Here is a 16,825-nt window from a genome sequence, read left to right on the forward strand (position 1 = left end):
CCACTGAGCTATCCTGGGTGGCCCCTGAGGCTCCTTCCTCACATCTCAAGTATCTCAGGGTCTGGATGGAGGTGGAGTAAATATTCTTTTGCCCTCACCCCCTTTGCTGTTTTCAAAGCACTATCCTCCTTCAAAAACCTCCAGCTCCTCTGAAGTTCATGCTCTTCAAACCATTTCTGCCACTTTCTGTCTTGCTCCTTTTCCTGCTATTCCCCACATAGAAATCAGAGTGATCTTTTAAAAACTTAATTTGGATTATATCCTTCTTCTGCTTAGAACCTGCTGTGATGTATTGTCATAATTCTTAAGACAGGCTTTCAATTTAAAGGAAAAAATGTGCATTTTGATCAAGAATAAAAAATATTTTAAATATCATTTATTTTGTGGTCATTCACATATTCACTTATCTCTTCATTGTATTTCAGTTAGAGATCCTCTTGAGTAAGTGGTACCTTATTGTTAATATTTAAACACTCAGTTACTAAGCTCGTTACTACTGTAGCTCCTAAAGCTGTCCATGATTTGGTACTTGTCCACCTTTTCTGTTTGTTTCTTAAATAACTCATTCACACTTTGGTGTTCACATCTAAAGGTTACTTAGATCTGTCTGGAATTCTATTGCCCAAGGCTTTCTCATGGCTGCTCCTTCTTATCATTAAAGTCCTTCTTATCATTAAAGTCTAAGCTCAAATGTCACTTGCTTAGAGAGAATGTTTTTGCTTTTATCATCCAAGATGGTCCCTCTCCCATTCGGAACACACTTTATTAGGATTTGAAATTGTGTTGCTCATTTGCTTACTTATTTTTTATTTTCAATCTCATATCATTCCCTCTGTCTCCACAATAAAGTATCAGCTGCATAAGAAGAAACATTAACTGACTTTTCATCATTGAATCTCAAGTCTTTAGGCTACCTCCTGGCATATGATACATTTTTTTCTTTAATGAAAAAATAATTCTTTTAACCTTTTGTTGAACAAAACAAGGGTTTCAGAGTAAGGCATAATGACCTAATCAAACACCAATTAAAAATTACAACATTATTTTTTATTGAAAGGATCTTAGAGACTTTTTGGATCAAGCCCTCATTATCATAGACTCATGGAGAGTCAGGTGTGGAACATCTTAAAAGCCTTTAATTCCTTCAATGAGCCAATGTCTTCCTTGAATTACCTCTACAACTAGAAGGTGATGCTTCCATACTTCCTGTGATGAGCTGCTCACTACCTCTTGAGGCAGTATTTTCCATTTTTGGCCATCTTAGTCTGTTAGAAGGTCTTCTGCATTTTCAGAAGACATCTATCTACCCTAATTTTCACCTATCAGTCTTGATTTGTTCCTTGTAGGACCACAAGAGACAAGCCTTTTTCTCTTCTACATAGTAGGTCTTCAAATATTTCAAGAGAGTTGTGATCAGTCTTCTGCAGGTTAAATGTGTGTGCGTGTTTTTTGATTATTTTTTTGTTTTGTTTTCTGAGTGCATTGATAAAAAAACAAACAAACTCATTATCCAAGTAGTAGAATAAATCAATAGTCTTACTACAACACATTTTAAGATTCCCAAATCAATTAAGGAATGATTTTCAGTTATGATAATCATAGTTTAATACATTCAATTTTAGATAAAATAATTCTAGGATAGGTTCGATTTTATCTGATTCTCATTTATTTTGTCACTGTAGTGGTTTGGTGACCTTGTGACTCCTGTGTGGTGGGAAGATGTGTGGCTGAAGGAAGGTTTTGCTCACTACTTTGAATTTGTTGGTACAGACTACCTCTACCCTGGCTGGAACATGGTAAGTGCACTTTTTAAAAAATGTTTAGAACTCCCAGTGAAAGATTGCTCTGGCATTACACTGGGCTATTTTATCATTAGAGATGACTTAAAGTACCATCGGATACATGGAAAAAATTAGATGTCCAACAGAGAAAAAATAACCAAAATTTAAAATTTGTATTTTGTAATTTTAAATTTGTAATTTTAATTTGTACATTACATAAATATTCCCAAAGAATTCTCTTTTAATTGTTAGAACTAAATAGAGTTTGATTGCTTATAAATTAATTTTAAAATGCTGCAACTTTTCTAAATAGATATGTTTTAGACTGCAGTATTTTATAATGAAGACAAACTGTTCTTTAAAAAAGGTGCAATAATTAATATGTAATGTTTTAAGTAATTAAATAATTAATTACTTGTTTTAAGTAATTAAATAATTACTTGTTTTAAGTAATTAATAAGTAATATTTTAATATTTTACACAGTATAAATAACATATCTGAATATTTCATTACATAGAAAAATGAGAATTTAATATTTCTTCAATATTTCTTCAATGTGATGAAACACAGAAATAAGCTAAATCTGTTGACGCATTATTGTTGTAGATGTACTTTAGAATTAAATGACTTAACAAGAGGTGATAAAGTTTATGAAGCATTGTGCACAGTATACTTACACTCTAGGAAAATACTTATATGTTTAAACCTGAAGTAAGATTTGTTGTCCCTTTAAGCAGTGATGTTCTAGAGCATTCTAGGGGAAAAAAATGGAGGGAGGGTGTGATTTTAATATGTCTTTTAATATAAATTTTTTATTTTTATATGTGTCCATTAATCAATAATGACTATGTTATTATTAAATGGAGCCCAGGATATTGTTGTTTTAAAACTCAAATTTTGAATTTAAGTGTTATTATATAAAAGCTGCAAAGTACCAACATTTATCAACTTGCAGGAAGTCAAATGTAACCTGTGATGTAACATAGGTGATACTCTTTTTGATGTGTAAATTATTAATTATAAGTGATTTTCTAAATATCTGTCATGATTACAAGTATGATTTGAGGAATACTTAAACCAAGGTGAAATATGAAGATATCTGTAAATCATGATACAACTTCTCTATCATAAATTCAACCAACTCTTGCTGAGTAAAACATGTGATCTGACATATCTCATAGAAAAATATTACAGTAGTATACCATATTGACATGTTTTAATTATGCTCATGCAGTTTTGTCCATATTTTATAAAGGCAACATGATTCATTTGCACAAATGTTTGATAATTTTACTTAGCCTTATATATCTAGGTATGTATGTATATATGATATAGTTTTTAAAATTTTACTTGAACTGTTTTATCATGATACTGAAATTAATTAAAAATTCCTTTAAAGAACTTAGAAAAAAAATCATCATTACTTTGCAATATTAATTATTTAAGTATTCTTTCACAAATGTAAAATTTGAAACTTCAATGTTTAAAGGTATTGAAACATTTCCAAAAATATCTTGGTTTTTAGATGACATTCTACCAATTCTGTTTAAAATTTTTATCTAATTTTTATTATGTTATATTATTATTGATTTATAACTTCATTATGTTTTAATATCTAAAAACATTCTTATTATGAATGACTTGTTACTCATATAGGTAAGCTTTTTTTTAAAGCTCATTCAGCTACTTACGATAAAATCCTTTCTATTCATCATTATGAAAAACACCTCTTTGATAAAAAAGTAATCAACAGAATTATACACAGAATGACAACTGACAGCTTTTAATGACTTTATCATGGCAATATGTCCTAAGTTTTAATGTCTTTATATTGGATTTTTTCTTTGAATAACTCTTTATATTTCTTTATTGTTTTATCAGTTAAGTTATAAATGTAGGTCTTCTAGAGAACATTTTTGTAAGAAGTATTTAAACTGAACACAGAGTGTAAATAATATATCTGAGACTTTGTCCTTAATAGAATACAGACCATGCACTGGAAGTATAAAAACCTTGGGGTGGTAAAATATAAGATTTTATTTCTTGTAAATTCATATTTTTTAATTAAGAAATGGTAATTAATGATGTCACAAGTACAGTGACACAGAAGGCTTGCCCTATTAAACTAAGAAATGAAAGATTAAACTCCATCACAATTAATTAGGCAGTAGGGAGGAGGAACAGGTCTCATTATGATGTTTCCTTATGTTCAGATTGTAAAGATTATAAATACTTCTAATCTTTGATTGCTTTTGCTTTATAGTAGCTTTCTTTTTTTAGTTTGTAGAGTACCTCAATATACTAAATTCATAAAGCCTATAAGCAGAAACTCTAAACAAAGTGCTCATCCATGTGTCATTAATATCTTCTCTGCAAACAAAATTTTAAGAATAAATAAGTTAGTCATGCAAATAGAAGAGGATATTAAGTGACTTTAAGGCTGTGCCAGCACTATTTTTCATAATGGCGTCAGCAAAAGAGTGAAAGAAATACTACAAAAAACAAGAGTGATAGCTGTGTCAGCAGTAACTAATACCATTGTGATATGCACAAAAGCTTGCCTAGGAGCACAGGACTTGGACTTCACTAGAGCTTAGCTTAAAATAGGAAAACCAGAAGTCAAACTCATGTCAAGAGTAAAGAAATTCAGGGAGCTGACCTCTTTTGCCTCAAATCTCAAAAACAGTGCTTTTATCATTTTTAGATACAACGGCTCAAGCACTGAAATACAATTTCAATTTGCTAGGGAGATTACTATGACAATCTACTTTCGATGGAATAACAATAAAGAAGCCCAGAATTACACAGTATTGTTAAGAAAGCTCTTGTACTGATTTATGCCAGTATACTTGTTTAGGCTGCTTAACTGTTAGTAAAATCTTAGGTTCTGTTTGTGTGTGTGTGTTTTCAGAGCCAGTTTCTGGTACAGAAATAATCAGTTTTTATATTAGGAATAGTACATGGAATAAAAACCATTATGATAGTTTTGTTCTCCAACAAATAAATCAAGTTTACCATTTTATAGATATAGGCCTTTACATATGGACCTTACATATAGTATGATGTAAGGTCAGGGGAATGGATTGGAAAGAAGAAACTCGGATTCCACGAAAGACATTTCACTTCTCTGACTCATCCTTATCATTTGAAAAATGGGGCAATTGTACTGATTTAGCAAGCTCACATAGTTTTTGTGAAGATAAAATAACTTGCAACGTCTTTGAAATGTATGAACCACTACTCAATGTGAGTAGGCATCATAGACCTAGAAAATAAATCCTCCATTAGAAAGGTGCATTGATTTTATGTATAGATGCCTTGATATTTCCAATTCCAGTAGTCTATTTTGACACTCTAGATTTATAGCAATTATATATATAGATTACAAAATAATTACTATAATCTTTGTATCTAGACTCAGTCTCATTAAATCAATTTTTATCTATACTGGCAATGTGAACTATTCTATAAGAACATAAGTTTGTATTATATTTCATTCATCAAGCAAGTGTCAAGATTATCAGAAGCAACTTCTTCAGCTCAGGGCTAAGGATACATTTCATGTGAGGAGTAGTCTTTTTGCTTGATGTTATTTTATCAAAGATGTTAGTGACAACTATTGGATGGATCAAGTTACAGTATGCTATTGATGGCAGTCATATTAAATCTTAGTGTGTTTCCTCAAAAGGAAGAAAATGAAAGACTCATGAAACATGGTTACCGTTTTTCAATAATTCTCAATCATTTGAATTTGAAAAAGTCTATGATAAAAGAGTTTTAATACAGGAAAATGATACATAGTAAAATGATACTATAGAGAATCTCTTATTTTACAGACCTGGTGTTGATGCAAGCAAAATCATATCCCCTGTGCATATTGCATAGATTTTCATTGTAATTTGTATCTATATCATAGGTGTGTCCTTTAATTTCCTGGATATAGCATTATAAAGACGTGCTGCTATAATGAGAATTACTAAACATAAGTGTATGTTCTTTTATTAATTGAGTTGCTATGGAGCTTTACACAGCAATAACTATGCTGATAAAGTCTGCAGACTGGGAATTCTCCCTAAATTTTTATGAAGACACAAACCTGGGCGTAAAGGTAACTATTAATGGAGAATCATACAACTAACTTGATTTTGCTAAATACGCAGGATATCTCAAAGTGTATTGCCTAAAACCTTGATAAATGTTCTCAGTTGTCTCTATCATGGACAGAACTAAAATAGTAAAAATGAATTCAACCATTAGTCTCAGTATTATTTTAATATGTCCAACCAAAATTGTCTGCTAAACTCAACAAGCATTGCGATACAATTATCTTTACTTTTTAAACTATTTTATTTTTATTCAAAGAGAAGTTGATAAAATCATTGGTAAAGTGAAGTAGAAAAAGTAGTCTTACCTTATCTGATGGGGGATATGTTCCAAGATCCCCCAGCAGATGCTTGAAACTGCAGATAGTACCAAACCCTATACATACTGTATTTTTTTTGATAAAGTTTAATTTATAAATTAGGCACAGTAAGAAATAACAACAATATTATTAATAAAATGGAACAATTATAACAATATACTATAATAAAAATTATGTGAATGTGCCCTCTCTCCCTCCTTCTCTCCCCAATAACCTATCTGAAAACCAAGATGGCTATTAAATGACTAACAGATGGATAGTTTATATAGTGTAGTTACACAGGACAAAGGGGTGGCTTACGTCCCAGGTGAGACTGAATGGGACTGCATGAGATTTCATCATGCCACTCAAAATAGCATACAGTTTAAAACTTAAGAATTATTTCTTGAATTTTCCATTTAATATTTTTGGACTATGATTGACTGCAAGTGACTGAAACCACAGAAAAGAAAACCATGGCTAAAAGGGGATTATTATATAGGGTTTATTGAATTCAATGTTTTTCCAATTTAAATGTAAAAATATACTGCTTAACCATTCTCAACAAAAATACTCTACTAATAAGAGAGGGAGAAAGAGAAAAGTAGAGAGAAAAAAATCTTGGTTCTAGTTAATATTTTACTTTTTCTACTGTTCATTTCTCAAGTCCATCTTTGATTTAAAGTCTATAAGGAAAAATGCTTTCACACACTTTTCAAAGTTAGTTAATGCATGTATCAACAATATTTGGTGTATTGGTACTATTGCTTATAGTTCATCAATATTAAGATATATTTACCCAGTTGAGCTCTGAGGTCAGAGACAGACCATTGGGAATTAAATATTCACTTTACAATCTTACCTTATAGATACTGAAACCAAATAAATTATGTGTGTGTGTGTGTATATATATATATATTCATGATTTTTCATATAGTGGTGTTTGCCTATCGTGATCAAATTCCACATATAATATTTTACTCCTGAGATGTCAGTAAATTAGAAGGTGATCCAATTGTTTTCAACTGACTAATATTTTATTCTCAAAAGACTGACACATATTGAATGTGAAAAATTTAAAGACTTCTTGTGGCTAGTCCCAAGGATCTGTGGTCTTTTTGATCTTGTTCAGTAGCTTAAAAGTGACATTTACTTTGAAAGACTAGAAGGAAAGTGGAAGGAGTGTCTACTTGGGTCTCTGGGGGGTCACAGTCTTCAAAATGGACCTCTTTGTGCTTTTCCTTGTTCTTCCCTTCTCCCCTCTCTGAAGCAATTTCTTTTTCTGCTGAAAACATAGACTTTTTTTTTTTTTTTTTAAGAATAAAGAAATATATATATATTTTCTCATTTAAGAGGAACTAAGGAGCTGCAGCCTTCTCCTCTGGGAGAAAGGGTCGCTTTTTCCCTAATGTTAGTGGTCAGAGTAGTTTTGGGCATTGGTGAAAAAGAGGCCTATAACAAAGACAAAGAAAATACACAGAGGAAGTAAGAGCTGCATTGAGAACAGAAGCTGATGCTGTTAAAGGAAAGGATCTTGTCTGCCATACAGCCTTGGTAACTGTAGGAGAAGTTCTAACTTGCATAAACCCAATGATTCTCCATTAAAAGATAACTATTAATGGAGAATCATGCAACTAACCTTGATTATGCTAAATACTCAAGTTATCTCAAAGTATATTGCTGAAACCCTTGATAAATGTTCTCAACCATGTCTATTCTCTATTAAGTATTATTAGACTGACACTCAAAGAGTGTACAAGTCACAATAATCCAAAAAGGATCTCAATGTTAAGAAGCAGGCCAGTGACTTGGGTTCTAACCAATGGTGATTGAAGAGATAAAAATTTCTAGCAAAGAATGACAGGTAAAGCAGGAAGTACACCTGTTGCACTGACACATTAAAGTACCTCTCACTAAGGCTGATATAGTAACAAATCGTGTTTACGTTTTCTCTTATTTTGGTACTAATTCTGTGCTTTTTACAAAATATCTTTTAATGTGCTGTTAGGCCAGTTAAGGGAATCTATGAGAAAGAAGAATGAATAAGGCTGGACAATCATTTGTTAATTGTTGAAGTACATGAGTTAATTTAGAAGTTTTACAGCACAAATACATTTTTGAGGATAAAATTACAACTGAAGAATAGATAGTACATTCACTTTTACTTTTGTTTACACTTGTAGTTCTTTTATAAGAATTAAAACTTTGGCTTCACAGCTATTTGGGAAATGGTAACTAGAAGAACTTAAATATTATCAAGGTGTGTTAAGTCTCAGAAAATGTAAATCTGCTTAATTTACTGTTTTAAATGGGAGAGCAGTGTTTATTAAGTAAGATAGCTTTAGAAAAGAAAGAAAAAAACATAATTTATTAGTATTTGTATTTATTTGCATATATTTCTACATATTCAAGTATATGTCTGGGAGGTTTTTTTTTTAGTAACATTACCTCATACTTTCTTTCTACATGAATTTTTAAAATTTAAAACAAAGCTGCAAATTTCAATTTGCAGCTTTATGTTCTTAAAGTATGATTTTTTTTTTAAAGAGCAAAGTAATTTTGTTCAGAAAGATATAAAGTGTTTTGGATTTTGTATATTTTAAACTTAAAGAATAAATGAGTATTCCCTTCAGAATAAAGCACTTTTTCTGAAACCCGTGTTCAGGTTTGCAAGTTGGCAAAGTCTTTTTATATTTCTTTAGGAATCTCAAAAACAACCAATAAACTGACAGGATTTAACACTTTCTAAGAAGAAAACTCTTACTAAACCTGTACCCTAATAATAATGCAAGGCTGTTTTCTTTTTATATCTAGAAATATTATAAGGAGAATTAAACCATTCATTTCTTTTTCAAGTAGGAGCATTTTGTAAACAAATTATTCCAGCTTGCTGAAAATTGTCAGATATCACTTGATAAACCAAAAAATTGGTAATGCCAAAAATTTATACCAAAATGATGAAATATTCTGTTAGGCATCATTGTTCTCGAATATCTGTTATTTGCAATAGCAGATAATATCACTGTTTAATCTGTCCCTTTTACCACCCCGATGAAAATGTTTTTCTTCCTACGATATATGAATTGTTCAACATCTAATATTATTTAGCTTTTTCCCAAATATGTTAAAAATAATTTGCTTCGTAAAACCTCTAACATAAACACAACCAAAAATAAAAGCTTGGGACTAAGTAGGCAATCAGAGAATAATTTATTAAATTTTAAATTATTAATCATCCTTAACCAGATAGCTATATGTTTGAAAAGACATTAGAATACAGTTCACTTCTAGGCAAGGAGTGACTGTCTCAGTCTATAACACTTTATGGGACTTTTTTTTTTCTCTTTATCAAGGTTACTTTAACACTGTTCAGATGTTACTAGACAAGGCTGTCAGAAATGAAAGTAGTAAGTTCAAGTGATATGAACCAAAAAATGCAGAACAACTTTCTGTGGAGAGAGAGAGAGATTGAGAATATGAAGTTGAGGACAATTTTGACTCAATTACTCTGGTAATACTTGCTATAATAAAGACTTAATGCAGCATTTACTGTGTGCCTTTAAACACTTTACATATATTTATTCTCTTTGAAATAAAGTAAGACATTCTGCCAGGTGTTTGAGAATATACATCTTTATTACCATTTTACTTAAGAGTTTGAAGAGTACAGTAATGGCTGGACCACCATGCAGTCCACCACTCAGGCAACTCTCCTCTACCATGAATACAAAAAGGTAATTTAGGGTAGAACATGTTTTGACACCAAATCAAATAATCTCTGTAGATCTACCATTCACAAATTTAAGTAAGCCCCTTTTAAATTATTTATATCATTAGCTTTTTATCTCCCCTTGGGATTGATGAAATAAAATTCTTTCTAATGATTGGAGTGTCCTATTTGTGTCATATTTGTCTTTAAAAATTCAGATATGGGGGAATGCTTTTTTTCTCTAAGAACCTGTTTCAAATACATGTGTCTAATTAATTCCTTTAATCATTTTATTTTTATTTCTCCAGATGTATAATCTAGTGATGCCTTTCTTGAATGATGTTAATAGTTTGTTAGTTCAATAATTTTATGTAAATGAATTTTATGGATTGCTGCCACTTTTTTTGACATTTTATTCACTCATACATTTCATCGATTCTGTTTCTTAATTCATTCAAAGAATTATCAAGCACCTAAAATGAAGCATTCGCTTTGCTAATTTCTATGGAATAAACGTCATGATATTATTAGCACAGAACTACCATATATCAGTCTCTTATATGCGCTGTATTTTATCTTTAGTGTGATGATTAGTGTGATTTTAGTTAGTAGGTGTGGATAAATTTAGATTTTTATTTTTTTGGCTTTTTGTTGACTAACCATGCCTCTGTCAGAAGTTGCTTTGTTTATGGAGTAGCTCAAAAACGCAGATCCATAACCTCAATCAGATTGTTTATATTTATAGATATATCTGGAAAATAAAATTCAATGCAATAAGCCTTACATGATTAGCCAAATGATGGAACAATAAGAACATTTAGCTACCTATTATTTTTATATAATATAGCTCAAACATGTTCTCTAATATTTACTCAGATTTACCCAGTTGCAACAGCCATTTCTTTACATTTAGATTTTGAGTAATCTGGCAATAAGTGCAAAGTTTTATCAAGCTAGGCTATTTGATGAACTGACCATTTATATTATAAATATTTAAATTAAAGTACAAAAAGTGTGTATTTGATAAATTTCATTCATCAAGTTAATGAGATTTTTGTTACAGAATTAGGTCATTTGAATTTTATTATCTATTTCACAAATTAAAATAACATGAATTAGCCACTCGGTAACCATGTTAATAACTTGGAGAGTTGATTAGCTTATCCATGGAATTATTCCAGACCTAAATGGTATAAAGAAGTTTCCATTAGCATTTAAACAGATATTTAATCTGGTTAAGATGATTAGTCAGTATACATTTTAAAATATCCTGAATTACATTTTATCAATCAAATATTACAGTGCCTTGATTAGTTTATTATTAATGTGCCTGCAAAACAGAGATTCCTTGTGATGGATGTGAGAAACGAATGTGTAAGTATCAAAAAAAGATTGGCAAATTTGATTTTATCTAAATGTCTTATTTGCTTGTCAACAAATTAAGCATAGAGATAGAGGAAAGGATTCTTACTACTAAAGTAGAGATAAGATTATTGAAAAGATGAAGAGACTATTATCTCTCAGAAGCTTAAAGTCTATGAAAAGGATCCTGAGGTGACATGTAGAAGAGTGGAAATGAGTTTATATTATCTAGCAAAGGACAGGAAGTAAGTCCCCCTCTCTAAACAATATGCTTCCTCAAATTAGGGATTGTTTATTTTACCATTATTTCTCGGCAGTTAACCTAAGGAAAGCATAGCATCAGTTAGGGGTTCAATAATAAAAGTCTGTACAAAAAATAAAAAATTATGAAATGAAAGTCAACAGATCATTTATGAAAGATTATAACAGTTTCTATATCTATATTTGGAACTCGCTTATTGAATTAAAAAGGATATTGACATTAAAAAAAATATGAAGCTACATTGGATAAATGTTTGAAGGAAAACAGAGGGAAAGAAGTCAAGAAATCCTCTACAATAAAGGGAAGCTAAATAATATGAATATTTTAAGGGAGTTATATGAAAGCACATGACATATGTGGTTGTTCACATTTATTTTTTTGAGCTGCTAGAATCAGAATGAGCTATGTAATTAGACAACCTGTTCATATTTATTACTGTGGTTAACATTATTCGAAGAATCTTCATAATTGTTTCTGAAGGCCCAGGATTATCATAATTAACAAAAATGTGAGTGACTAATTGATAATTTCAGCCATATGACTATTGCTATACCTTTAAGCATCTTGAGTAAGTTTGCAGAAGGTTTAGAATTTGTTTGTATATAACGCAGTACATTTTGTGTTCCATCTTAGTATTTTTCCCTCAGCTGTGTCACATCTTGAATAAAATGAGACATGACACATTTAGCTTGGATGTTACAAACGAGACATAAGGCAGCTGAAGGATGCAGTCATTGAAGAGGCTCACGATTTAACCCACTCTCTCTGTGTTAGTCATATTTGAGAGTATGGCAGTTCATAAAAATCTGTGCAGGGAGTTATTTGGGGTTATGAGAGGCTTATACAATTATCCAAGACACTCTTATAGAAATATAATTGCTCTTTTAGTTTATGCATTGATTAAGTCATCTTAAAATATTTGTGGCTTGGCATTGGATGAAATGTGGTTGATAGTTAAAAGAAATAACTTACAGAACCCATTTCAGTTACTTATTTTAAAGCTTGTGTGAAATAACAGAATAATGTTATATTAATAGAGATCTGCCTGGATTATTGTGTTCATGTATCATCCTCTATAAAAGGTTATGTGAACAAATACAGAAATAAAATTTTCAGTATAATGCTTATTTCATTGTAGGCATTAATGGTGATTGTTTTTAAAATTATTCTTCAATGCCTGCTGTATGTATGTATATTTACACAAGTTTGACTTTAATATAAATGGATTGCTTTTACAAGCTGCACATGAAAATGATTTTTAACATCTTGCATGTTTTTTATTAAACATGAGATTTTGAAATGTTAACTTTTAAAGTACATTATTTTATGGAGGCAACATTTATTTTCACTAGCTCTTTAATTTTTTTTTATCTCTCAGTTTGATTTAGCTGTCTATAAAATGTTAACTAACCAGCTAAATAAGGACATGATATTTCACAAGTACATCAGCTAACTTTCAACTGAGTAAAGCTTAAAATATCTTTGGACATTTTAGAAATTTATACAGGTATGATGACAATATAAAATCAAAGAGTAAAATTCTTTTGACATTTTAGGATACTTGGAATCCAAATAACTTCTAATTTTTACAAATACGGCATATGTTATGTGTTTTAAAAAGATGATAGTTGTAAAGTTAGAGATACAATATCACATAAATAAAACCTAATGAATATTTTTCCCTGATATGTTTGCTTTTCTTGTTTGAATTCTTGATCATATTCCTCTGCTTAACTTTTGTCATGATTTGAATAAGTCATAAAGAACAAGAGTAAAAAAGTCAAACTGTGCATTGCTAGGTATCCATGTGTACCTTGTTCTAGCCTTGTGTAAGCAAAAGCTTCAGATTAGTAATGGTAATATAGATTTCCAGAGAGGTAAATCATTAATTACGTATCTTATTTTTTATCTTTATAATAGATCAATTGATGTTGAATCAACATGATCATAGTTTCTGAAAGCATTTTTACCTATAACTTTCCCTTTACACTCTACTCTCATAGTACTTTATGCTACTAATACTTCGCTCATTAAATAACATTAACAGGTTGTACATTTATGTCTTCCCTATCATTGAGAGAGTTGCTTGGAGGCAGGAATTGTGTCCCAATTGTGTTTATTTCACCAGCTTCTAACACAGGACATATATATGAAGTAGTTAATAAACATGTATAGAATTAAATTACATTGGTCAAATAATTATCAGACATGTTTATCAATTTGATGCCAAGGATGAGAAAAGAGACTTTATCTATGTTCAAGAGGATATTGTGGTATTAAAAACTAGAATAAGACATTGCATTTTACATAAATGAGCGAAAATACTGAAAAAAAATTTGTATATGTTTGGATATCTATGTGTATATCTGCATATATATCTATATCTGTGTCTATATGTCTATATTTATATTTAACTCATACATTTTAGAATTCCAAAGTAAATGCCTCTTTTGATCACCATTGGTCATCTCAAAGTTGAACTAAATTTTAGAGAAATAATTGGTATAATATTTTTTGATCATAAACATAAAGCCCATATTGCATGCTATTTGCGCATAATTATGCAATGTTGTCCTACTTATGTCCTACTTTTGTTTTAAGTTGCTTCTCATTCTGGTTCACTTTCCACTCTTTATTTATAGTCCTCTTTGTAAATGTAGGTCTGATGAAGTCACTTCTCAATTCTAGCTTCCTAACTTATCATAGAGGAAGATCCTTGGTGATTTTGTTCTTGTCTATCTCCCTGTGCTAATCATTAGTCATTTACCTCATTTATGTTCCCTGTCTTCTGCCACACAAAACTGTGGTCACCTCAACAGATCACTGCTGTTTCAAATGTCCATGAGTTTTTCCCGATATTCCTTTCTGTCTAAAATGTCTTTTACTGTTGTATCCTCCCAGAAAACTCAAATCATCTTTAAAGATTCAAGTCAAGCTATCAGTTCAGAGGCTTTTTCTGCTTCCCCCTGGGCAGAACAAATCATAGCCTTCTCTGTGCAGTCTTACTTTATCCTGAACCTACTTCATTTTTTACATATAGCAGGTGGTGTTTTAATACTTGTTTTTATCTTTGTCTCTTCTTTTACTACTATAAAATCTTTGAAGGCCAGATCTATGTCTTTGTATCTCTTTATCCCCAGAACCAGGCATATCATTTTGGATATAGCAGGTGCTCAATAGATATTTGTAGAACACATTCTTTTATTTAATCTTCACAACCACATATGTTTACAAATGAAGATGCCGAGGTCTAAAAAGATTGAGTAACTTGCTCAAGGTCATATAGCTAGTGAGTGAATGACAGATATTTTTCTTCCAGCCCAGGACTCTTTCATTGACTTTGCAGCAGTGTACCTGTCTTTTCTCTTAGAAATGCTAAACGAGCCATTTGTGTTCAGATCCATCCTTCTAGAAAATTGAGTCCTGATGGCTGCTCTGATTCAACCCACATTTGCCCCAAGAATTTTTTTCTGCTCTGTTTATGCCTATGAACACCTCACTGTTACTTGAATTGGCTCCTGCTTGGCTCTTATCTTCCCTGTCTGGTTTGATGTGTCTGACTTTCTTTCATCTCAATTCAAATTATTCCCTGATTTTTTTCTTTTTTTTCTAGTGACAGAGTCAAAGTGTCTTCCTGGTATTGCTTTTCACTAAAATTAGTCAGCCTTATAGGAACTTGCTGGCAACCCTACCTTTCAAGAGTACTTCCTATTTTCCCACTCATTATCATGACTATGGCTAGACCAGGCATATTCATGTTTAACCCCTCAGACCTTGCCATGTTCAGGCAGAAGCCATTTTGAAAAATCAAGGGGTATAATTTCTCAGGTATATCTAATGTGTGATAAGAATTCTTAATAACACTCTTTACATATATTACTAAATATCAATGTAAGAAATGCTTATATTATAAGAAATAATAAAAAAGAGTGGATTCTTTCTGACACTTCATTTAAATTTTTACACACACTGCAATTTATTGCCAAAAGTTTTTTGGCATTTGGCTCCTTATCTTAGATCTAGGCTTTTACTTTCAGTTGCTTGTTGCTTTTTGAATGTTCACTGTCACATTCCTTTTTAGCTTGCCCTCCAAACCAAACTTTTTTTCACTTCTCCATTTCTGTCATTAGCCATTTCCCTTTTAAAAAAATTCCATCAAGTCTAAAAGCCATGTAGTTATCTCTTAGTACTTCCACTCCATCATCCACTGAGGGGACCCAGGCATCAAGGTATCAATGTCGGTTGATTTTTCATTTAAAATATATGGATCCAACAGTCTTTCAGCAACAGTGTATTCTAGTACATCATTACCACATCCCTACTCAGTACAAGAGAGACTTTCTGTCTTCTGTCTCTGCATATGTCAAGCTACGCTGTATGCCACAGATAAGTTAATTTTCCCAAGACATGACTTTTATTATGTCATTATGTCATCTACTGTCTATTTACTAAGAACAAACTCTTCAGCCTGATAACAGATGATTCACAAAGAGTAGCTTTTCTTCATGTTTCCCCTGCTTGGATTTACCCTTTTTTTAAAGGTACTTCCCTCATTCAGCTGAGTAACCCTTCATCTTTCAACAACCCATTTTAATGTCACTTTCTCTGTGAAGTCTTTTCTGAACTAATTAATCATTTGACTCTGTGTTTTATAACATCCATCATATTATAATACAGTTACCTTTTATTTGTGATTTTCTTTTAATTTCTTTTTTTACTTTTGAGTTCTTTAGCTTAGGGATTAGATTTTAGTCATATGTTTATTCCCCAAACACAGTACAATATCTGGCATAGAGTAGGAAATTAATTCATATTTGTTAAATGAATAAATAAAGGAATAAAATAATAGTTGCTTTCTTATTTTCAACTCTGTGCATTTATTCATACTTTGTTTACTTTTCTGAATAGGCTTTGCATTATTCTCCCAAAATTCAAATGCAGTATATTTTTGAAAATAGTTCAATATGATATGACATATTCAATATTATTGGAACTGTTTAAATGTAGGCATGTATGCAACAACTCCAAGAGGTGTATATATTAGAGTGGTAACATTGAACTGTTAACATTAAACTTCTTGTAAATAGATTTTAAATTTCTCCATTTTACCTTATTTTGCTACTTTTTGAAAGTGGTAGAGCAGCTTATCATGGTGTACTGAAAATATAAGTAGAATAAAAACTAACAGTAGAATGTGCCATAAGTATATTATTCCCTGCACACACACACACACGCACACATACACACACACACACGCACACATACCCCATTTTTAAAAGTTCCTTCAAGGGTCAGTTAAGAGTCTCCC

At 31.1% G+C, this 16,825-nt stretch overlaps 1 protein-coding gene across 3 annotated transcripts in view; it reads left to right on the top strand.

Annotated features, from left to right (window-relative positions):
• Window positions 1-16,825, top strand: part of TRHDE (thyrotropin releasing hormone degrading enzyme) — a 336,531-nt gene that overhangs the window by 184,465 nt on the left and 135,241 nt on the right. For all 3 annotated transcript variants that reach the window (XM_015598568.2, XM_025041040.1, XM_006923754.3), the window contains one exon: window positions 1,683-1,796. In XM_015598568.2, coding sequence (XP_015454054.2) covers window positions 1,683-1,796 — 114 coding nt within the window. The remainder of the gene's footprint in view (window positions 1-1,682; window positions 1,797-16,825) is intronic.

Source organism: Pteropus alecto, unplaced genomic scaffold (genome assembly GCF_000325575.1).
Source record: "Pteropus alecto unplaced genomic scaffold, ASM32557v1 scaffold76, whole genome shotgun sequence".
Taxonomy (NCBI): Eukaryota; Metazoa; Chordata; class Mammalia; order Chiroptera; family Pteropodidae; genus Pteropus; species Pteropus alecto.